Source organism: Triticum aestivum, chromosome 7B (genome assembly GCF_018294505.1).
Source record: "Triticum aestivum cultivar Chinese Spring chromosome 7B, IWGSC CS RefSeq v2.1, whole genome shotgun sequence".
NCBI lineage: Eukaryota > Viridiplantae > Streptophyta > Magnoliopsida > Poales > Poaceae > Triticum > Triticum aestivum.
Window position 1 is genome coordinate 645,484,904 of NC_057813.1, and position 25,320 is coordinate 645,510,223.

Genomic DNA, 25,320 nt, shown 5'->3' on the forward strand with positions numbered 1-25,320 from the left:
TATCGAAACAGCAATTGGAACAGAAGACACAATGGGCCCTCGAGATCTGGTGGGGGATTGCTGAAATTTGGGATGGGCTTTAGGCCCATATAGCAATTTCTGAAAAATCTCTAAGGGCGCATTTGGGTTTATTTGGCACTAGGTGTAGTGGGAAGTTTAGTCCCAACCCAGAAGTGGAAGAGGAGTTGGACCTCCTTATAAAGGTTTCTCTTCTACATGCTATTGGAGCTTGAGAAGAGAAGAGGCCCTCGTGCACTCCTCCTCCGCCGCCCGCCTTGCCACGCCACGCCTCGTCACGACGGGTTGAGGGAATGAGCTGAGCCGAGCTCACACCTACGCGCTTATTTTTGCCAGTCACTAACGGAGAGTTTTTTGACAGCTGGGCCACGATGTGAGACATCGGATCGTGGGTTGTCACAGACTCGTACGTGGGTCAAGCCTACGTCTCTCCACGCGGCTGCGCCTATATAAGTGTGCGGTGTCTCCTAACCCTAGCCGCCACGAACAGATCACATCTGCTCCCAGCGAACGGCCCACGTCGTTTCTTTGATGCTGCTGCCGCCGGTGACTCCATCCCGTCTGCCGCGTACACGGTCGACGGGAGAGCAGGTTTCCGAAACCCCGTATCTTCGGCTCCTGTATGGGAGAGAGGCGAATAGGTTTTTGGGATGCGACTACGCGACTTCTCGCCTCCGATCCACTACCTCCTCTATGTCTGCGTCGTCTTCGTCATCACCATATCCACCGACGCCGAACGTGCCGCCGCCAAGAAGATCGAGGCCGACAAGAAGGCCGCCGAGGACGCTGCTGCTGCCGCCACCGCCGTGGCGGCTTCTGCATGGCCTACTGGAGGGTATAACATGTTTATCCCCCTCCTGATTATCTGTCTACTCTTTGTGTAGTACGTGCTTGTTTAGATCAGTATCAGTATGTCGTTAATTCTGTCAATGCCATGCTAGTCATCTACTTATGTATTAAATTAGTCGAAAATTTGCCTATTTATTCAGCATATTCACCTGAACCTGATTGGCTTAGTTGTAAAGTGAGGGGGCTTTCTGTGTTGTAGGCCAAGACCCAAGACCTGAACCAGCCCAGTGTTCTTGACGCTGTCTTGGCGACGGGGGGTGTATGCATCTGGCGACACACCGTCTCTGTTTGTGTTTGTCATGTTTGCATGTCTAGTTAACTTGTGTTTTGTATCACGTTTTTTAGTGAACTAAAGCGCAGCTAGGTTCCTCTCTGTCTGTGCTGACTATGCATCCATGTATAGTCATGACGTATGTTTACCTCACCTACGTGTACTGCCCTCGGTTCCTGGACAGTGTGATGTGGTTTAGTGCTAAATGGTTCAAGATTTTGTCTCTATGACATGTATGCTTGTCAGTGGCACAAGTTGATACATGACCAGGGTGTGCAGGGCTAAATGTTTCAACTAACACCTGAATGCTACCAGGGTCTACATACGCATTGTATGTTTTGCGCAGCATCCTGCACACATTCTTCATTTTTACGATATTAAAGAGTATATGCTGTTTTGAGAATGTTCGTTAAATTTGGCAGTAGTTTTTTTGGAAAAGGAGGATGATCCCCGACCTCTGCATCTGAAAGATGTATGCGGCCATTTTATTGATTATTCTTGAGGACCTTATAAAGTATAACAACAATATGCCTGAATGCGCCATCTTGACAAAATCTGCCGCTACTCCTATCTAAATGATGAAGGGGTGCAAGCTGGGCCACATACCCAGACCTCTCACCTAAGCCTAACATCTAAAGCCGGAGGCCCTGACCGAGCCATCTGCCGGGTCCGGGACACAAACCGGTCCGACGCACTCACATGTGTCGTCGCCGCCATCTTTCACTGGCCCATCTTTAGAGCAGATTGAGGTGACAATCTTGGCAGGTCCTCCACCATCGACGACCTTCACCTACGCGAGCCTTGGCAGGTCCTTGGCCATTGACGCCACCACGACGCCAGCCGACGACCTCCACCTACGCGAGTCCATCTTCAAGCAACGGACGTAAATCCCTGCTAGGATATGGCCGCACCACCGCCGTCGCCCACCGCCGCCAGCGCCGCCGCCACCCAACAAAGTTAGGGCTTTCGCCCGGGAGACCTAGGGAAAGGTGAAGTGACGAGATCAGTCCATATCGACGCCTCCAAGGAGGGGAACGGCGCCCTCAGGCTTCGCCGTCGGCGCGGCGGTCATGGTCGGTCATGGATTTCGCACGAACTAGATCCCCGCCACCAGCGGTGCCTCCTGTACAGAACCGGCAACCAAGAGGAAGTGCGGCCCGACCAGGCTGGCCCGCACGCTGAACATGGAAGGAGGGGAGGCGCCAGATCGCGCACCGATCGCCGCGGAAGCCGCCCGGCTGCCAACGACCACCGGATCCCGTCGCCCGCGTGGCCGGGACACCAGATCCACCGCCCGTGCCTTGCCAATGGAGCCGCTGCTCCAGATCCGGGGTTCCCCACGCAGAAGCAGGGCAACCGAGGCCCCGCCGGCACCATCCGTGGCGCTCCGGTGTGTTTTATATTATCTATTACAAATTTTGTTGCAAAACTGAGCTGTGTTTACAAATTTTGGGAATGTTCAGTAAGTTTATCTAAATATCTCGCTGATGCCTCCATGTTTATTTTTGGCTTTTCTTTGGAATGCCATTCAATGACAGCCGTTGTGTCATGCTACAGTTTATTGGTTTGCCTATGTTCCTTTACGTCTTATTGTGTGCGTGTTTTTTGGTTCAATTTGTATCTCAATATGTAGAAGCTTAGTTCTGACTAATGAATGTTGAATCCCATCAGTAGTCTGAACCGGGAGTTGGGAAGAAGTTCCTGTAAGTTGAATTGAATTTGCACCTGCCTTAGCCAGTTAGCCTGGTGCTATTTGCTACTCCCTCCGTCCCATAATGTAAGACGTTTTTTAACACTACAAAAAAGTCTTACATTATGGGACGGAGGGAGTACTTTATATATGGCTGGCAATTCAATAAGAATGGCTTATTTTTCCTTTTTTTTAGGTTGTGAAATATTTTATGAGTTGGCTTACATTTGAAGTATTTTATGAGCTAGTTTCTGAAGAAATAAAATGTCTCACTTGTTCCTAGCAAAAACTCAAAACCTCACTTGCTTCTGAAGAAATTATTTGGTTATTCTTATGCATATATTGATAGACAAACCAAAAAGCAAATCCTTATTAGCCTTGATTCGCCTCTACACATCCATAACTGCCTTTTGTTTTAAGTTTAAGTACTCACACCTGAACCAACCTATTGGTGTCTGATATGTATAATTGTCTCCTGAATCAACCTATGTTTTGCAGGAATAGTAATCACGCCTGAACCAACCTATAGGAGTAGTAATGCTACTTATGTTTTGTAGGAATCACACCTGAACCAACCTATAGGAATAGTAATTAATGCTACTTATATATGTTTTGTAGGAATCACACCTGAACCAACCTATTGGTGTCTGGTATGTATAATTGTCTCCTTTCCATATCATCCTGCAATATCCACAGGATTTTAAAATGTTTGTGGAGTTACGACGGAGTTAGGATACTTGAATATTCAACGATGCACTTCTTTGGTATTTGTAAGCATGCAAGGTTTGTGTCTCTTTTGATATCTTGTCCATGTTTTGGTCTCTCTTCTAAATGGGTAAGGCGCAAACTGAACCAGTAAATGTAAAGAAGTTATATGCAGACTTATAAAAAAGTAAGTATATTTTTCATCTTCAAACTTTATTGAAAGTATAGAAATCGTCCCTCAACTTTAAAACCACTAAAATTCGATCCCTCAACTATTTAAATCAGATATTTTTCATCCCTCATAACGCTTTTGGTGGTTTTAGTACGATGTGGACTAAAACCGCCCACATAGCCTGGTTTTGACCGCCACATCAGTAAAGTGTCTAAGGGCCTTGCTGCCCCTCTCTCTCTCCCGCATTCACTCGATCCCCTTTATCTCATGAACCATAGAGCAGCAGCGACGGCGATTCGCCATGGGCGGCGGCCGCCAGAAGTGAGGCGTGGCCTGGCGGGGATTCACGCGCGCCGGTTGCTGGCTAGGCAGGGCGGCGGCTGCGTGGTGGCGGCTGGCTGTGCAGGGCGGTGGCAACGGCGATTTAGGCGGTGGTGGCTGGCTGGGCGGCAACGGCGATTTAGGCAGCGGCAGCGATTCAGGCAGGGTTCGCACGGTGAATCCCTCGGCTAGGATGCAGATGGCGACAGCAGGCCCGATTTTCCCTCCATGCAACGACGCAGCATCCCAATCCTCACGGACGGCAACGAAGAGACCTTGTGCGTCGCCGTAGAGCTGTTGCTCGAGTCTGATGTGGTTGATTTAAAGGATGGGCAAATCACAGGTAGCTCAACTTGCTATGAATCGGGACCGATCCATTCTTTGCCAGTCAATCTCCAGATTTTGCTCTCTTAATTAATTTTGCAAAACCAGGCCGCGTGGACGGTTTTAGTTAAAACCGGGTCCACGTCATACCAAAACCATCTTAAGTGTCGCCAGGGACGAAAAGTATCCGGTTTAAACAGTTGAGGGACTGGGTTTTAGTGGTTTCGGAGTTGAGGGACGATTTCTATACTTTCGCCAGAGTTCGAGGGTGAAAAATATACTTATCCCTATAAAAAAACAGAGAAGTACTCTCAGTGAATGTTGTAAAGTCCTAGATATTTTGGTATCAAACAGACACCAAAAAGAACCGCAGTGTCACTCGCACTAATTTAGAGATAACGGACAAAATATCAACTTGTAGAATCTTTGCTCACAACTGTCATCCATGCCCCGAAACCAACACGCAATGGAGAAATGCCAAAAAATAACCCACCACGTGCAATGCAAACTTTGTGGTTCAATATCGATGCCCATTACCCACCATCATGGCACAAATCACGCCGCAGAAGTGCAAATAGTCGAAGACAGGCCTAGTTCTTTTGGCCGATTCTCCCAGAATCTTGAGAATCGACCCTCCACTCAGCTTCTCCCAGAATCTTGAACCCATATTTTTTTATCCATAGGAATCCTAACTAGTTAGGATTGTAAAAAAATATGGGTTCAAGATGGGTTCAAGATTCTGGGAGAAGCTGAGGGTGCAACAAACCCCCAACTCGGTAGGCAGATAACTTTACTTTAACAAGGTACGTATGCCTCGGTAGTTCGAGAAGACGAGCCTCATGGCTCCCATGGTGCCATAACCGTAGGCTGGGTGAAATCCATCTGGGTGCCCTCTGGAGCTGGTGCAGCAGTACGTAGACCAGAGACAGTAGATCCACCATCTTCAGTTTGAGGGCGAAACCCGGACAAGTGCATGCCAGCAGAATAACCAGCATGCAGCTGGTTGGTGCTCCATTGTCGAGTGCCTGCAGAAGGCCCTCCCTGATCGGCTGCCTCTGCATGGCTGAGAAGTCCAAGGTATCCGGGGTCATCAGGGGCGAGTAGATTATCATGGAGGTGGCGCAGAGTCTCATCCATATAGTTGTCATGCAAATCGCCAGCAGAAGGGCCGGTAGGGATATTGTGAGTTGATAAACCGAGACCCAACCCCAGATCCGATCCTACGAAGGAAATAAAAGTAAATAACAACCAGCCGTGCATTAATTATTAGAAGGAAGTAGTGCAATAGTTTTTGGAGCATCGTATATATAGAAGAGAAGTTAGTAAATATATTGGGAAGCCCTTGATTGAGTAGTTCATCCGAAAGCATTTCATCCATCAGATCATTACTTGATCCTCTACTTAATAGGTAAAATAAGATGTATGCTTTTACAATTTTGTTAAAGAAATAGTGTGCTTACTATGATTATCCAGTTGAACACCCTGTTGAGTAGTGTTCTGTTGCAATATATCCTCAACTACAAGTTCACCGCCTGCACCATTTCCTGCAAGCGCACACGACATGCAATTGGTTTAATTACACTATGCAGCACCTTGCAGAGAGGGGAGGGGGGGGGGGTGTTACCACCTACCTGCTGCTGCGTTAGCGAGTGTTTGCGACGGCAGGACGGCGAAAGTTTGTGTAACAGAATTATGTTGCCGACTTTGCCCTGTGAGCCAAAACCAGAAATTACTTCGTGGTCATATTATATACAGTTTTAGGTGCTACACTTGGGTGGGGGTCATATTCGGGTCAGAGGGTTTGAAGCACTAACTCTTCTTACCAACTCCGGTTAGCCCATTAAACAAGTGACAAACTGTATTCTTGGCAGCCTAATATGTAGGCATGATACAATGACGCTATTCTGATTGCTTGGAAGCCAACTGAACTTTTTATTTAACGAAACAATGAGAAGTTGGAACTTGCAATGAAATCAAATTACACTTTCACTTTTCTGATGATACAAGTGATCTGTCATTGCCAAGCTATGAATATATTTTGCCGTGTGCTTCTCTCTTCACGGTACTGTGCTTCTCTCAGTGTTTCAGTTCTCCTGATAATCTTACTTTATTTTCATGCTAGTCACTAAAATGTAGTATTCCAGTGCTTCAAGCACAAAAGATATGCTTGTTACAGGTTGCTCTTACAACTTTTTTTAGTCCATCAGAGAACATAATCATTTTTCTATTTCTTGCCTGGTGATGTAAACTATAAATTTGTTATTGTATCTGTACATGGATGATGCTCAGACAACTAGAAGCATAAGAACTAGAGATGGAGGGAAGCATATATAGCAAAGGCTTCCCTTCCTCAATTACAGTTGCAATAATTTCTCTACAAGATAATTTTAGTTCTTTTGTGTGAGCGTACACTGACACTTACTTGTGCTCAACTGAATAGTCTGGCTGGTCAAGTACTAAAATCGATCCTTCTATGTATCACTTAATATGTACATAAGTTTCTTGTGTTGAGTTGGATGGTCCTATTTGACTTGTATGCTTAGTTATGCTTGAAGGGCATGGCTTAGTTTTCTCATGTAGTCATGTGCTCACCTGTTTGTGATAGATATTAAGTTATTGACTAAATTTTTAGTGACAAGCATGTTGAGCTTCCTTGTGTGATTACTGATGTAGTAATGTCCACTTATGTACTGAAATATGCATGAATTTCATGCAACAGATATGCGCAAAGATTTTATAAAACAAAGAGGATAGAGGGCGTCATCGATATACAGATCTATATAAATGGCTGAACAGAACGATTGGCAGTGTACTTGAGGCAAAAAGTCACTTGGTGCACGAGTTCTAGTGAGCCCTATATTTTGGATAGTGCCAAAATGGTATTTTAAAGTATCCAAAAAAATCCCCAAAAAATTCAACATGTTCATATGTACGTATATTACACATGTGCACATCCTCATGACAAAATAAGTAACCATGTGAGTTGCATAAAATTGATAAAATCGTGATGTTGAAAAAAAATTGAACGGTGTGCATGTATTATTCACTATTTGGAAATCATCATTTTTTTTTCATTTTTGTATAGCTCACACGTTTACTTATTTCATCACTGAACTTTACACATGTGTAATTTACATCATATAATCATATAGAATTATTTTCAGAATTTTTTAAAAACTTTAAATGTGTTTTTAAACTATTTAAAATAAGGTGACCCAATGCACCCGCGCTCCAAAAATCCACTCTAGTTCGTGCAAAGTTTTGTTTATATCTAACTGTCAGTAGGGAGTTTTCATAAAATGCACATTTAAGTGGCATGAGGTCCCTTTGCCCGAATCTGTGCCATCCATCTCTAGTCTGACAGCTCATGACTGTTTTTTACTTCTTCTATTTTTGCAGTGTAAGCCCAGCTTTTATTGTAGTTGTCACACCCAGCGAGCAATGTGGCTAATGTGGCTGGGTGTAAACCGTAAATTGACTGTGGGCAAGATCGTATATAGGTTTGGTTAATTTTGTTCATGCAAAGTGACATAAGATGTATGCTTCTAAAATTTAATTAAATAAATAGTGCACATACCATGAATATCCACTTGAACACCCTGTTGAGTAGCGTTCTGTTGTGGTACACGCTCTACTACAAGTTCACGGCCTGCACCATTTCCTGCTGCTTCGTGAGCGAATGTGAAAGGTCGAGTAACACTATGATGCTGCCGACCTTGCCATGTGAGCCAAAACCAGAAATTAGTTCATTTATATTATATGCAATAGTAGGTAATACACTTGGGTGGGGGTCATATACGGGTCAGGGGGGTTTGAAGCACTAACTCTTGTTACCCACTCCGGTTAGCCCATTAAACAATTTGGCAAACTGTATTTTGGCTGGCTAATACGTACCACAATTTTCCTGTTGATTGATGCCTTGTTGAGTAGGGTACTGCTGTACATGCTCGACCGGATGTGGATCAACAGAATCATTTCCTGCATGTAAACATGAAATAATATAATTTGCATATTATTGTGTGTGTATGTGCACACACATGTGTTGGGGTTACTCGGGAAAGACTAATATAGGATATGCCTTCAGATGAGATCAATCTTTTTGAACACTCAAAACATGTTCAAAATTTCTAAATATATTTGTAAACACACGGATGTGTCCGATGTACAACCGCAAAAAAATTTAGCTCCTAATTTAAACTACACTTAGAGAACCCAAAGAAGACAAAATTGAATGTGAATAGTGTCAAATACTATTCGCCCAAAGCTGACACTGTTCATAGTCGAATTCTCTTTCTTGAATCACTTATTGTAGATTGAGTTTGGAGCTGAACTTTTTTTTTAAAGTTGTAAACATACCGCGCACGTAGGCTGTTAAAAAAGTCAGAATTTTTCAGATTTTCTAAATATAAAATTTTGTGGTTGATCCTGCGAACTCACTAAAAGGCGGATCCTATACTAGTCTTCCCCGGGTTACTCTCTCTATCCCACTCTCCAAAGTATAGCTCGATCCACCACCCACGCTCCACCGGCACCCCTGCTCTCCCCGAGCTCCGCTGGCGCCACATGCGCCCCTATCCTCCACAAGCTCCGCTGGCACCACGCGCGCCCCTGTCCTCCACAAGCTCTCCGTCTGCGACATGCCCCTTTTATCGAGCTCCACCGACCTCGAGCGTCCTTGGCCACCGACTCCCCTTCCTCTCGATGACTCCAACATCGGCTACAATCCATCTCGGTGAGCTCCTCCTACATAATTAGCATTGATACAAATTGATTGCTCACGATGATGTATGGTGGTGATGGTGTTGGCCATCGAGTGGAGGCAACATTTGGTTGCTCGCGATGAATTTGCTAGCACTTTGTAGCATTCTTTAGCGAGACAGCGAGAGAGACCCTCGCATCTTTAGAGCGTACACAGACTAATGATAAGCGGGTGCCTTCCCACCGAGAAGATCCCCGGAATGCGTCATGCACCGAGAACTACAAGGATGATGATGTTAACGAGTACATTGGAGAATACATACAAAATAACTCGAATTGCCAAGAGTGGGAAACCCGTCAATCCGAAGACGAACATAATGAAGTGGGGTAACGTCCTAGTTGTCATCGTTCCTGAAAACTGCGGCATCAACCTGAAGTCCATAAGGGGCCGTGAAAAAAAGCACCGGGCCAAACTGCTGTTAGCAAAGATGAGAGATATTTTCAAGTTCAACAACCATGACATGGCCCGCATAGAAAGACATGTCATGCTCAAGTTCATCCCAGCCTTTGAGTAATAATAGATACCATGTAAACAAACTACCGGAGGAGGGAAAAGATTTAGATGAGGATATCAAAAAGCTATATCCTACGACTAGCGATGAGGAATGGGAGGTGTTCCTTGCTTGGGAAGTGAAGTATAAGGAGCTCCGGAGCAAAATGCATGGGAACCACAATCTTGGCACCTCGTGGTTACGAAGGGAAGAAGCCGATCTGGAAAAAGCACGATGCCAAGTTTGCTTCACAAGGTAAACCCATGCCCTTCAGTAATATCCAAGCGCCACCTAGACGACCTCCTTTAGGTCTTTGCCAATTTCCACCCCGTATCGGCTGCGGATTTGTCAGATGATCACATGCTTGAAGAATCATAAAATCCTAATGATGACCCAAAAGACCTCTTTTTTGCCGATAGCGCCTTTAGTGATGATCCAGTATATCAAGTGACGTCGCCAGCCCATCCTGGTACGCAATCTTGTAAGAAACCTAAGTTTAATCCAACGACACTCGACAAACATGGTGGCCCAACAATCCATGGATTCCTGTCCGCCAGGCTCCGTTGAACTAGTGAAAAATAAGACACACTGGAAGAATGTGAAAGTGAAGGGTAAGGGGAAGGCCGCCAACACCGGTGAGAATGATAAAGCACCGCCTCAGAAGGGCCGACGAAGAAGTCATTGGCATACGAACAATGTGCTGACCACCCAACAGAACCACTTTAAATCCCGGATAAAATAATGGTACTGAAGCATGTGTACAACTAGTTCGGGATTGAGATGGAAGATTTTGCATGACAACATCATAGATACGGGGGTAGCCAATCTTAAGGCAAAAGTCACAATTAACCCAACACATTACATGGTCAAGGTGCCAAATGGTTATGGTTTCTATTAAGACTTTGACGTGGATAAATTATTTATGGATTTCGAAGAGGTCTTCTATCTATCCAACTTCTATAAACTCAAAATTTGTGTAATCAGGCTATGGGTGCTTTTTCAAGCCAAAGAGGCCAGACACAACAATGTTCTGGATGTCGCGACAACCGACCTTATCACATGAACGAGGAAAACCTTCAAGATGTGAAAGGTAGGAAGTGCGTGAAGGATTACCTTCTGCATTTCATGCAACATAACAAACTAAAAAACTTCCTCCCCATGCCCTACCGACCCAAGTAAGTGCTTGTCTCCGTTTTTTCTTTCATGCCATTTTGTTTCATATATGTTTTGACATACCAAACTTCTAAACTTTGTCATATTCGTGGTATGTTCCACTTTTTTAGGTAGTTATTATTAAATTCTCTTGGGGTTATGAACGCAGAGGTGCTATTGTTACTTGATGGATTCCTGGAAGAGCCCGGGGAAAAGACTGGTCACTCTTGAAGGACATTGTGATTAATGTCTCTTTGACTAGAGTTTGATCGGAGGGCACATTGTCCGGAGGAACTATAGAAGCCGTAGAAATAAAAAAACTCTGCTTCAAGTACGACACTCAATTCTGTTGCAGGCAGCAACCGACGCTTAGTATGATATGACTTCTATTTCTGCCTTCACATCGAAGACTTCATATGGTCGGCCAAATCGTTTGAGCAGCACAAAGTCATCGTCAAATGTGGTCAAACCTACAAAACACGCCATCCGAAGCGGGTGTAGAGCTGGAATGCACACATGGCATGTTCACGACTATCATAAACAAGTAGGTCCGCTCGTCTTTCGGGTTCTTCTTTAATTCAACCGAGGAAGATGAGTCGAACGGACGAGAGAGGCAAGTTTGATGTGACTATAGAGGAGAGTGAAACTAGCAAGGCCAGCGGCCTACCTATATATTGCATGCATAACTATACACTTGACCTATTGTGTTGTTTAACTAGATGACACACTAAATTTGATGACTCATGTATTGTTGATTACTCGTTTATTGTTAGTGCACATGCACTTGTTGTTTACTGTTATAAGTTGCACGCTCCTTAGTTTTATGTCCGATGTGATCCTATTTATTGATAATTAATTTGCATCTCCTCCCACTGTCATGGCAGCGACAGTGGGAACAAAGAACCGCCACAAAGTACGTTTCCTTTCCTTGGCAGTGGCGGTCATGATGCAATGCCCGCCACTAATAGTACCATTACCAGTGGCAAGTTAGCTAGCAATGCAGGAGGTTAGTGATGGATGCCCCTCACAGCCACATCCACTACTGATGATTTTTTTGCACCCGCCACTGCTAGCCTATTTCTTATTTTTTGAGATGGCTTACCATGCTACTGCTAGCCTATTTTACAGTAGTCTATTGGCGAAACCATATATAGGTTTGGTTAGTTTTGTTCATGCAAAGTGACATCGGATATATGCTTCTACAATTTTGTTTGTGTGATGATAAAGAGATACTCCCTCCGTTCACAAATATAAAATGTTCTAACTTTTTATTGTGTTTAGTCACTTATTTCAGTCTGTACGTAGTTCATACAGAATATCCAAAAACATATTATATTTGTGAATGGAGGGAGCGGTATACATACTCCTGGTACATACTTTTGGGTTGCACACCCTGTTGAGTAGTGTTCTGTTGCGGCAGGTTCGACATGAAAACGGAATTGACTTGTGTTGTTGGCATACCACTATTACGTTGCCGACCTTGTCCTGTGAGCCAAAAACAAGAAAGTAGTTTCTGGTTATATTATTATATACTGAGTAAAATTATACGTAACGCACTTGGGTGGGGGTCATATAAAGAGTGGGCTTGAAGCACTAATTTTTCTTGACCACTCCGGTTACCCCATTAAAGAAGCTGAGCATCTATATATACATTCTTGGCAGGCTAATACTATCTTCGTTCACTATTATAAAATGTTTTGGATATTAAATAGTGACTATATAGAATTAAAATAAGTGAACAAACACACTAAAATACATCTATCCATCCAATTCAAAGAAAGTTAGAACATCTTATCTGTGAACGGAGGGAGTAGTATATAGGCTTAATATACGTACCATGATTACCCAACTGCACGGTGCTTTGTTGAGTAGGGTACTGTTGTAAATGGCCCACCGGAACTGGCTCAACCGAACTATTTCCTGCAAGGAAACATGAAATATTATTATTACTCCCTTCAATCCATATTACTTATCGCTTAAATGGATGTATTTTAGAACTAAAATACATCTAATATGGATAAGTATTTTGCATATTACTGTGTGTGCGTGCACTGTGCGCATGCGTGCTGGGGTTCGGTGGGAGACTTGAAACACACTCTTATCCGTTCTATGAGCATTTGTTATTTCTGATTGATTCTGCATGTTGAGAAATTTCACGTTGGTCTCAGTTTTTTGCCCAAATCATGCAATAATTTCTTTGATGTATCCCCAGTTTGCCAGGACGTACTTTCTTCGTTCCAAATTATTTGTCGCGGAAATTGATGTATCTAGACATATTTTTACTTCAAAATGCATTCACTTTCAACCATTTTCGCGACAAGTAATTCGGGACGGAGGGAGTACTTAGCAATATGTTGCTCCTTATTATTAACAGGGGCGCAACATATGTGGACGGCAAGGTGGTGCGCTAAGTGGACTGAGATGAGATAGACATGTTGCTCCTTATTATTGACAGGAGCCCAACATATGTGGACTTGGTTTATAGGTTTGATTAATTCTGTTCATGCAAGCGTGAGCGTATGTTCTACAATTTTGTTAAAGAAATAGTGTGCATACCATGATTTTCCAGTTGAACACCATTACCACCTTGCGATGGGCCGACGGCGAAAGTGCACATTGGCCGTAGAACATTATTATGTTGCCGACCTTGCCCTGTGAGCCAAAACCAGAAATTAGTTCCTGGTCATATAATATACGACTTTTTGTAGGTAATGCACTTGGGTGGGGGTGATATATGTGTCACGGGTTTGAAGCACCAACTCTTCTTACCAACTCCAGTTAGCCCATTAAACAAGTGACAAACTGTATTGTTGGCTGGCTAATCTAGGCTTGATACATACCATAATTTTTCAGTTGGGCGCTCTGTTGAGCAGGATACAGCTGTAAGTTGTCGAAAGGTGGACGAACTGAACCATTTCCTGCAAGTAAACATGGAGACTTATTATTATTGTGTGCGCTCGCCTGTCTGTTGGGGGGAAGAGTGGGGGGCGACTCTTACCCGCTGTAGGGCCGTATGTTATTTGTGATTGATTCTCCATGAAGCTGACTACTGACCCTGTTTGATAGTGCTGACCTTGCCCTGTTGTTTGAAATTGCTGAACTTGCCCTGTTGATGATAAAAAAAACAGAAATTTGTCTCTGGTCATATTAGTTATGTAGTATACATCATATACTTGATATTCAAATATGTAGATCTCTTCTATTCTGTTATGTAGGTCCATTGATGCAAATTGACAATAGATATAAAGTTCTAGGCCTTTTTTTGTCTGATGGCATATATATAAACATTGTACATACTCATACTACGTACCACGATTTTCCAGTTGATTGGTGCCCTGCTGAGGTATACCATTGGCCATAAGAGAACCCACTAAACCTGAACTATGCCCTGGAAGTGAACATGAAACATTGTTATAATTGTTTTGTGTCGGTTGGGAGGGTTGGGGCTCGAAGCACTAACTCTTATTCGCTGCCTGAACCATACATTCTTGATGAAATGGTGGGTTGGCCATGCTGGGTAAATTTGGCCTTGTTTGTTGAAGACTAAATCGCTGACCTTGCCCTGTTGATTAGTGAAAAATAAGAAAACTGTTTATCTTTGTGTAGGCAAAGGTTTTCATGCTAGTATTTTTCCTTTTTCTTTTCTCTGTCTTTGACAGGAGCATTTACCGTTTTTATTAGGCATGTGTACTTGTCCGGTTGTATATCTGTATGTCAATTAACAATTAAGTCAGAACGTCAAGATCATTATCAAAATAATTTAGAAAAGCTGAAGTGAAAATAATACATCTTTATTAGCAGGTAATAGGATTTGTTTGGGCCTTGCTATATATACAACACTAACCTTAGTAAATCCTCTCTGCTATCATCATTATTACGCTTTGCACGATCTGAAAAGTTTGGAAGGAACAAAAGTAAATAATATGATAATTGTAGCATGAAACATGAGTATCCCATGTAGAGTAAAATACTCATTTTTAGTACTAAGAAGAAAGTGATAATATAAAATATTCAAAGAAAGGCAATTACCCTTTTCTGTCTTTGCTTCCTGCACTCTGAAAGTATTTGATAATCCTCCAAGAACTCGTTCGTCTGTATCCCCGACGATCATCACTCCAAGCATAAATTCCCTGCGGTTAGAGTTGTCCGTAATAATGACGCCTTTATGACGACACTTCCCACCAGCCAGTTTAAACCTGCCGTTCTTCACTAGGTTTGGGTTACTCCCTTGTCGTGGCATCGTTTTTCTTTTTTCAAAATCATCTTTGGACCAAAATCCCTCAGGTTCATTAAACTCTCCATCAACGACAACTAGCTGAACTACTGCTGAGGCAAGGTGATGATCAGGTGCAATTTGATTGTCACCATCGTACAATACTACTGTTATATGTTCAGAATCATCAGTCCGTATAGGTTTCCCTTTGTAAACAACCTGATCCACCTTATTCTCAATTTTCAGTTTAAATCTTGTTGTCTCGCTTTGATGTGGTTGTGATCTGCAACAGAAAATACATGAGAAGATATGCCAAGTTCTGAAAGAAAAGAGCAACAATCAACTACTCTCATGCTAGGATATAAACCACATGAAGAAAAAACTTAACTGTGATTATGGCTGATCCTGTGCAAAAAACTGAGTCTTCCATAAATATAAAACTAGATAAGTAAAGTAGGTTAGACCCGTCAAGTTGATAGATTTTGACAGAACACATAATTTGGTTGCCTATTTCAGTTCTGACACATACTGCTTCCTAACAATGGGTGGTAGTGGCACTATATGTTAGTAGTTTATTAGTGTGATAATAGGATAAAAGGAACATGATACATGAGAGTACAAATAATCCACTTATCATGCTGACATGCCCATTTAGATATTATTGTGTGTGACAATATAAAACAAAGAAAGTACCACTACCACCATAGTGGGATTGTATAACAACAGGTATATCTTAAATTATACACTGATATGTTCCCTTCGAGGAAGTTTAGTGGAACTTTAAATGTCTCTTTTGATATGCAGTATTGTAATAAATTTGAATAGAGGAAACATAGAATTGTAATGTCCTGTTTTCTCCAATTCTATAAGATTAATTGCATCATGAAAAAAATATTTCCATAATGTATGAGGCAATTAGAATTTTTGTAGGAAATAGTGCGAAAGAACATATAGGATCTTAAGGATTCCAGTCCTGCAATTCCTATTAAAATCATTTGAACCAAAGAGCCCCCCTTGTCCTTCAAATCTACATGGGTTTGTTCTTCCAATTTCAAAACCAACCCAAATTATTGTTCACATTTCTTGTTACCAACCTGATAGATTTTTAAAATCCAGAGGTTAATTGAACTCTAGCAAGTTAATATATGTAAGGCTGGTGGTGCATGGTTCTCATCAGCTCATGATGTAAGATGTTGGGTGAAGTTTTGAAACGAGTACAACCCTCGTGTTTAATTGTCACTACAAATTTTCAATCCTGAGCAGGCTACCAGTAGCACTCCACGTTATTACAGGCTTTGCATCAACCATGGCCCATAGGTATTTAATACCACCACACCGAAAAACATGTACCCTGTTTTCGTTTTATTAATTGCAGGCTTTGAGAAAATTCCCACGTCGACTAAAGAAAAGAAAAAACATGGAACTATTGGTACAGAATTAGAAGTTCCAAATTAAGGTTATTTCAAATGCGTAAACATACGTGTTCTAATATAAATTACATAAAATTTGCAAATAAAATTCTAGAAATTTGCAAATTTGATTGCCATTTTTTATCTTGAAGTTATGGCAGTAGGTTCTTTGAGTGTTTTTTTTATTCTTAACTATATTATATTTTTGATTAATAATTAAAAAACGCTCAGTACATGATATATGTAGACATGCATATGTGTCCATGTCACCACATATTTGCACATCCTCACGCCTAAACATGAGCGGTGAGTTTGTGTTGCTACAAAATTGATGAAGTCACCATAGGTACCTCACTAGAGATTGGGAATTCCATGTCGGTGTGACAAATAGAAAGCCACTGTGCATTTCGATCCCTAGTGAACTAGGGTACAATCACCTCTATAAACTACGAGCATAGCTCCGGGCAATAAAATCTCATAGAACTAAGCCGCTGCATTAATAACAAGTGATGATAGTGCCCGGTGTAAAAGGATAGACATTTGAACACCATGGTCGGGAAGTGTTTATGAACATGATTTCTGCAAGAGAACATGAGATCCATTTTTGTACACTTAAAAAAAATCACTAACTTCACAGTTATCTTGTGAGTGTCATGTTGTTCCCGAGAATATTATTGCACTGAACATACCATAGTTTAAACAAATGTATTACCTCAGGGATGGAGATTCATTTAAATGATGTACTTTGGCCCATCCTTCCTCTTGGATCCCTAAGCTGGGCTCGTCCTTCACTTCTAGCTCTTTCTTGAAATCTTGTTTCAACACGCTGAAACATTGGCTACTTCTGTTCTCAATGTTTTCCAATTCATTCCTTAACTCTTCCTTATAGTTGTTGAGCTCTTTCCTGAGATCTTCCTTAAACTCGTTCAGCTCTTTCCTGAGATCTTCCTTAATTTTGCTTACCCGTTCTTTCTCTTGAACTTCATTTGTTTCCACCTTATCCTCTAGCTTTTCCACCCTATTCTGAAGCTCTCGGACCAAATCATCCGTCTTCACTTCTACCTATAAAAAACGAAACAAATTGAGACGGGCATAGTTAGTAATGAAATAAGTCAAACCATGCTCCATAGCCAGTCGTGTAGGAAAATGTCAAAATAAATGTGAGAGCCTGTTGAAACCAGCGTTTTGATTTTCGTTTTGTGATTTTTCTCGCCCTAGGCCGAGATGGCCGAATTTCGGTCGTTTTTAAAAATTTCGGCCGAAATTTGACCAAATTTTGACTGAAATTTGATTAAAATTTGACCAATTTCGGCGGAAGATAGATTTCGACCTAGGCCGAGATGGCCGAAATTCGGCCGAAATCCATTTTTTACGGCCGAAATTCAAAACCCTGGTTGAAACAAATGCCTCCTTGTTTTCTTTCTTTTCACCTTGTCTTCTAGCTGCTGCACCCTTTGCTCAAGCTTTTGGACCGATTCATCCGTGTTCTCTTTTACCTATCAAAAGACGAAACAAATAGAAAGATGGGCATAGTTAGTTACTAATGAAATAAGTTGGAACCATGCTCTGAAGATGTCAAAATAAATGCAACTAAGGGGTGTTTTGTTCGGCGTTCTGTAATGCAACCCGTTAACGACCGGATCTGAATAGGTTTGTTTTTGTTTTGGTTCGACTTAACCGTAATGAGATGCCGTGTAAATCAGGTTACACCACCATATGTCTCCGCCCATATGTCTCATGCGATTTTGTTGCGGTTGCTCGGTTATGGGGCGGGGGGGGGGGGGGGGGGGGGGGGGGTCCGGCAGGCCGCTGACGGGGTGGAGGATGGCCGGCTAGCAACATGGGCAAGCACGGGAGTCAGGGAGAGAGATTCCTGGTGCATTCGTGAAGGAAGGAAGAGCAGAGCAATGGCATCCAACTCCTGTACACTGGACGAACCAAACAAACTAGGAAAGGACTCATTACGCCTCGTAAAATCAGGTTTCGAGTGGCACCCCCTGATTTGAAAAATTAAAGATGCAACTCAAAAAACCAAAAAAGATACCTGTATGTGTTTACTAATCTCCCTGAGCGCGTCAGATAAGGAATAAGGGGAGGCATCTGAAGACCTCTTGAGAGGCATCTCATCTCTTGGCTTGCTTGTCGTCCTACAAAAAGTAAGGAACAAATTAAAGAACCAAACCATGAAATTGCATTCATTCAGTTGTGAAGTGAGATGAACAACTCACCCGTTCTATTTCGGTTTCTCAAAAAAAGAAGAAGGAAAACTCACCCGTTCTCCCCATGCTTTCTCTTCTTCCCCATGACAGCAACAAAGCTAGCTGCTCTTCGGTGCTCTCCTTTAGAAATCGCAGCGATATGAGAACGCAAGACCCAAGAAATCAACGGACTTCTCTTTTCAACAGCTCTGAGAGTTGTCTTCAACCTCTCGCTAATGGCCCACAGGGCCACTCTGCCAGATCTAGTTCTCCGCACCACGTTGGCTCCGGGTCGCCTCCGCGAGAGGCGACACCGCGTCACCTCCCACTCGCCGTCCGGTCGCCACGCCAAGAGGCCACCGCGTCGCCTCCGGCTCGCCGTCGTCGCAAGAGGAAGAGGCCAAAACGCGTCGCCCCCAGCTTGCGTGCGCAACCAGTCTTCTAAACTGAGGAAGGAGTTAATTAAAGGTGCTCAAGTGACGCAGCCTTCACTACTAATCCACTTGTGCCTGCTAGGCCACGTGCTCTCGTCAGTGCTCGCAGATGACGTGCCACTCATCGATAGCTATCTTTTCCTGGGAAAGAAAAAAATCTTGAACCTGATGTCGGCAGCGTAGACTTTGCTAAAAAAAGACCGTGACTCCAACGCGCCGACAATTTGATCTTTCTTTTTATGTTCGTTTGGTCAGCAAACGGTCTGACGGACAACGGCGGGCACACGGACACGGCCGGTGCATCCAATACACACGAGGCCAACTCCAACGCACGACCCCGTCCTGTTCATCTGTGTCCGTTTGGGTCAAAATTGTAGAATATGTGAATTGCACGATATATTGCTCTCGTACATAGCCACGTATATATGATGTATAAAGGTTGTTAGACTAAGTATATATTAGATATACATGTTGTAACATAACCGGTATTTGTATGATTCCCTCTTATAAATACAGTATATGACAGCCGTACCCACCAAGGGTATCGAGCATTGTTCCAAACCCTAATCTGTCTAACATGATATCAGACGACGCGTTCGGTCCGCGCCGTGCTTCCGCTTCCTCTGCCGCCGCCGCCGCATAGGCCTTCGCCGCCGCGCCACCTCCGTCAACCTTGGCGATGGACTCGCCGTTCATGGCGTCTATCCCGCTCGCCTGGGCCCGTCCGTCCGCATCGGGGTCGCGTCCTCCAGCGCCCCGATCGCCCGCGCCTTCGCTCGCCCGTGATGCCGCCCTAGCGCCGCACGCCTTCGATCCCGCGCAGCCATCCAGCAATCCATCGCTGGCCTATGGTGCTCCCATGCAGGATCGCAGCGATCCATCGCTAGCGTACGGTGCCCACATGCAGGCTGGACGCGATCCATCCCTGGCGGCCGTCAACTCTGGCTACGGTACCCCCATGCAGGATCGGAATCGCGCCGCTGCGAACTCTGCTGCGCCGCCGGCCTCGGGCCCTCGTGGCACTCCTGTCCAGGTACCGTACGGTGGGCCGTATCCAGCGTCGTACGTCGCGCCGTCGTCGCCGTATGTCGCACCGGCACGTATGCTTCGTCCTCTGCGGTGCCCTACGAGGCGCCGTATGGCGCGCCCTACGCTGCCTCTGTGCCGCACGTCGCGGCGCTGCAGCCCTATGGCGTACCTTCTACGACGCCCTACGGTCATCACCAACACTACCGTACGTCTCCGTCGGCCGATGCGCTGATTCCGTACAGTGCTCCTCCGACGTACGACTCGCAGCTCTCCGCATCGGTGGCTGAACCAGGACCTTTCCACTTCGCTCACCTGGTGACGGTGAAGCTCTCTGCCGACAACTACCTCCTGTGGCGCGCTCAGGTATTGCCACTGATGCGTAGTCACTACCTTGAGGGGTATGTCGATGGTACGCTGCCGTGTCCCCCGGCCATGGTTTCGGTGCCCTCGGCCGCTGGTGGCTCCGTTATGGTGTCCAACCCTGCTCATCGTCGGTGGATCGTTCAGGATCAAGCTATTCTGGATGCCATTCAGTCCTCGCTCACACCCTCCGTGGCCGGCATGGTGGTCTTTGCCGCGACGTCGAGGGATGCATGGGCCACGCTCGACTCCAGCTTTTCCTCGCAGTCGCTGGCCCGTTCCTCTGCCATTCGTAACCAGCTGGGTGAGGTCAAGAAAAATGACCTCTCTGTCACGGCCTTCTTCAACAAGGTCAAAAATTTGGCTGATACACTGTCGTCTATTGGGAAGCCTCTTCGTGACGAGGAGTTTACTTCGTTCATTCTCAATGGGCTTGATAAGGACTATGATTCTCTCGTTGAAAACATTAATGGATGTGACACACCGATGCCGCCTCGCGATCTCTATGCACGCCTTCTCAACACCGAACAGAGGCTCGCTGCTCGCCGCTCCGTTGGCGTCTACATGGAGGGCCCTTCTGCGAACGCTGCTCTCCGCGGGGGCGCCCGCGGTGCCAAGCAGAAGGCGCCGCCGACCTCAGGCAACCAGCCCCATCCGCCCGCTCCACCTCCGACGGCTGGCCGCAAGCGGCTCCACTGCGAGGCATGTGGTGGTGGGGTTGAGTGTCAACTCTGCGGCATCGAGGGGCACTTGGCGTCTCGCTGCCATCGTCGCTTTAAACGAGATTTTCTTGGCATTGGGAACAATGGGAAGGGCAATGAGAAGCAAGCTGCTCTCGCTACACCGGATCCCGGGTTCACTCCCTCATATCCAATCAAGTTTATAGGCAAACCTCTAGTGATAAGATTAACAGTTCTAAGTTTGTGAATCATGTCAATAGACTCATCAAGGGTAGGATGCAAAGGATCAACATGAGGTGCACAAGGGCTAGTAATATACTTGTTCAAATGATATTCATTGAAAATCACAAGCATCTCATTTTTCCACTCACGAAAGAACTCTCCATCAAGAATAGGCACTCTACGTCCAAGACTCCCCAACGTAGACTCATCCATCTTCCTCCAAGGTTTTTAAACCGAAGCAATGGAGACCAATGCTCTGATACCAATTGAAATGATCGAGAAGAGGTGTCTAGAGGGGGGGGGTGAATAGACTCTTAACAAAGAAAACTTGCAGTTTTTATTTTCTTCAAGTTAAGGTAGAGTTTAGCACAAGTTTAAACATTCACAATACATTTCAAACAAGCATGGCAAGAGTATATGAGCAGTGGAAAGTAAAGCATGCAAGTTGCAAGAATGTAAAGGGATGGGATTGGAGTATGCAAACGCAATTGGAGACACGAAGATTTTTTTTCGTGGTTCCGATAGGTGGTGCTATAGTACATCCACGTTGATGGAGACTTCAACCCACGAAGGGTAAGGGTTGCGCGAGTCCACGGAGGGCTCCACCCACAAAGGGTCCACAAAGAAGCAACCTTGTTTATCCCACCATGGCCATCGCCCATGAAGGACTTGCCTCACTAGGGTAGATCTTCACGAAGTAGGCGATCTCCTTGCCCATACAAACTCCTTGGTTCAACTCCACAATCTTGATGGAGGCTCCCAAGTGACACCTAACCAATCTAGGAGACACCACTCTCCAAAAGGTAATAGATGGTGTGTTGATGATGAACTCCTTGCTCTTGTTCTTCAAATGATAGTATCCCCAACACTCAACTCTCTCACACAGATTTGGATTTGGTGGACAGAAGATTTGAGTGGAAAGCAACTTGGAGAAGGCTAGAGATCAAGATTCATGTGGTTGGAATGGAATATATTGACCTTAACACATGAGTAGGTGGTTCTCTCTATGAAAATGTATGTTGGAAGTGTAGGCATGTTCTGATGGCTCTCCTCACGAATAAAGGAAGGGTGGAGGGGCATATCTAGCCTCCACACAAAATCTAACAGTTACACACAATTCACCAAACTCGGTGGGACCAAATCAGAAAACTCGGTCAGATCGATTCAGTTCATAATGTGACCGTTAGGCATTTCGTTGGGACCGATATGATCAACTCGGCGGGACCGATGTGCTAGGGCTAGGGTAAAACCTCATCTCGGTTTGACCGATTACACAAACTCGGTGGGACCGATTTTGGTAAAGAGCTAACCAGAGAGTTGGTCAAGCAAACTCGGTGAGACCGATTACAAATCTCGATGAGACCAAAATAAATGCAACAGGCACCAGAGAGTTTGCAAGCCCATCTCGGTGAGACCGGGATCCCATCGGTGAGACGGAATTGATTAGGGTTTCTAGCAGTGGCTATGTCAAATAAACTCGGTGGCGCTGGATAGATCAAATCGGTAGGGCCGAGTTTGAATTTTGGTTTGGGACATATGTGGATATGAAAAAGTGGTTGAGGGTTTTGGAGCATATCACTAAGCATTTTGAGCAAGCAAGCCATTAAGCAACACCTCATCCCTTTTTAATAGTATTGGCTTTCCTATGGACTCAATGTGAGAGTCTTGAGCTTTTGAGCTTTTGCCAATCTTCTATCCTTAGCATTTAGAAGGGGTTCCACATCCTCTTGTCAATGCCACTCCATTTGTTGAACTTATCTGAAATATACTAGATAAAACCATTAGTCCAACAAGAGATATGTTGACATTAATTACCAAAACCACCCAGGGAGCACTTGTGCTTTCACAACGGGAGCCGACGAGCTGCTGGGCCAGTGCTAAACCGGGCGACGGCCAGGCGTGTCTTTGCCGGTGAATCACCGACGAGTGAGATCCGAGCGGCTAGAGGCGGAGTGAATACTTGCATGCGGTGCGAAAGCATTGTCGGGGGTGTACGGTTTAGTACCCGGCTAATCCATGACAAAGGTGTAGTCGCCGACGACCAGATGCGTCAAATCCGGCGGTGACAGCCGCAGATCAACCGATTCTGCGCCGGGGACGGGGCGAGACATCCACAAATTTGGGTGGTCAAGGACTGGGGCGGATCCTACGAAGCGTCAGTGGTGGCGGGGGTGGGAAGGATGGCACAAGCATAGATGAGGCGTGGGAGTGGGGTGGGTGAGGCAGCGGAGGGGAGGGGATTTTTTCCTCCAAGTGGTAGTGGCCGAGCAAATATGGGTGGCGGGATGCACGACTAAGGATAAATTATCCTTCGCCAACAGTTATTGGGGATCGGCTAGGTGCTGGTACACCTCTAACCGGTTATAGGGGATCGGTTAGAAATGCCGTAAGTACAACGTATTGGCTTTTCTAGAGCCGTGCGAGAAGTTTTTTATAGCAAAGGTTCATGCAAAAAGAAAAAAATTCAAAGCTGCCCCACTCATTTTGGACTAGTGATTAGGGTGCCACACTATGGCGTTGCTTGAGAGGAAACTGTGCGCACTTTTTTATTAAAAAAAATAGACGGGATTATTGCCTCCATCTAGAAAAACATTTAGAAAAAAAATCCTCGCGTCCATCTAGAAAAAGAGGTAAAAAAGAAAAGAAAATATCATCAACGCAACCTACCAGCGCACGCCACTTTGCGTAGCCCTTCATTTAAAAAAACTAGAGAATACACCGCGCGTTGCTGCAGGAACCGACTGCAATATATATCAGTGATTTGATTGTATGAAGCTTTCATCGTTGAATTAATAATATATGAACTAAAGCGAAAAATAAATATTATATATTGCATTTGATTACTGTGTAGTCAGAATATATTGTGAATATAAGTGGATAACGTAAATGGAGAACTTCTTTTTTCATGAATATTGAGTGGACCTTTGATGAGGTGATATTTGATTATTGTTTAGTCAGAATATATTTTGAATATAAGTTGCATAACGTAATGGAGAACTTTTTTTCATGAATGTTTAGTGGACCTTTGATGAGGTGGACATGTGTGGTGAGGTGAAATATGTGCATGAGATCAACTAATAACTGAAAACTTTTCTCATGCATGTACTGATGGGCCTTTTATTAGGTGGCAAAGGCTCTTATCTCCCGGTGCCCTCCCCTTTCACATAAGTCAAATGGGTTTAATTTAAGGGAATACTAGAAAGCATAATAACTTGCATAACTCCAGGAGAACTTCCTGGAACTCCCGGTGCCCTCCCCTTTCACATAAGTCAAAGGCTCTTATCTCCTTTTGAGCTTCTCCTGCTGCGTGGAGTTCATTGGAAGCCATGTTCGCTCTGGCCTCCGGAGTCGGAACTCCCGATGCGGGAGCTAACGGGCTGGAACTCCCGATGAGTTCCTGGAACTCCAGATGCCCTCTCGTTTTCACACGAAAGAAAGGCTATTATATATCATTTTGCTAGTTTCTCCTGCTGCCGGGAGCTCATTATAAGCCATGTTTTGGAAATAGCGGCGGACACTGGAGCACAGGTTCTTCCCTGCTCTCCTTTGAAGGTATTCTCAGAGATGGATTTCCCTCTCCTTTTGTATGCGGGAGTGGAACTGAAGCACAGGCTCTTCTCTTGTTTCCTTGCATAGTCTCTCGGAGATCATCGTTGCTCCAATATCACATGTCGGCAGGGGAATCGAAGGACTGTTGCTCCTGGGAGATCAGCAATGTTGCTCCAATTTCGCATTTGCCTCTTCCCAATATCCTTCCAGTGTCTCCTGGGAGATCATTTGGCTCCAATTTCAGATTTGGGGAGAGAAATGGAAGCACTGGCGGCCGCTTTGTGGGACGTCCTGGCGAAGGCCGCCAATCTTGCGCAGCTATCTGGGCTGCACGCTGCCATGCTCGTCGCCGGGGTAATGAGCCTGCTTTGGAATCCGGAGAGCAAGCAGGAATGTGCCAAGCTCGTGCAGTGCGCTTGCGAGCTCCGTGAGCTCCTGCAGTGGCCAACCGGCTGTGCGATCGTGATGCAACACA

General features: G+C 44.6%; 1 protein-coding gene across 2 annotated transcripts; it reads right to left on the minus strand.

Moving 5' to 3' along the window:
- Positions 1-4,716: 4,716 nt before the first annotated feature.
- LOC123159554 (uncharacterized) lies at positions 4,717-19,005 on the minus strand. 2 transcript variants are annotated; one of them, XM_044577384.1, is made up of 19 exons: positions 18,646-19,005; positions 18,418-18,520; positions 17,804-17,869; positions 17,086-17,435; positions 14,781-15,247; positions 14,596-14,641; positions 14,421-14,458; positions 14,212-14,313; positions 14,062-14,139; positions 13,750-13,857; positions 13,592-13,669; positions 13,308-13,403; positions 12,588-12,671; positions 12,129-12,236; positions 8,245-8,328; positions 7,928-8,065; positions 5,982-6,059; positions 5,811-5,894; positions 4,717-5,570 (listed from the first exon to the last, which is right to left on the minus strand). In XM_044577384.1, the coding sequence occupies exons 1-19, from the start codon at positions 18,675-18,677 to the stop codon at positions 5,188-5,190; spliced, it is 2,523 nt and encodes an 840-aa protein (XP_044433319.1). In that variant the 5' UTR covers positions 18,678-19,005; the 3' UTR covers positions 4,717-5,187. The 2 variants fall into 2 exon arrangements, with proteins under 2 accessions (XP_044433319.1, XP_044433320.1); XM_044577385.1 differs by lacking the exon at positions 12,129-12,236.
- Positions 19,006-25,320: the final 6,315 nt, after the last annotated feature.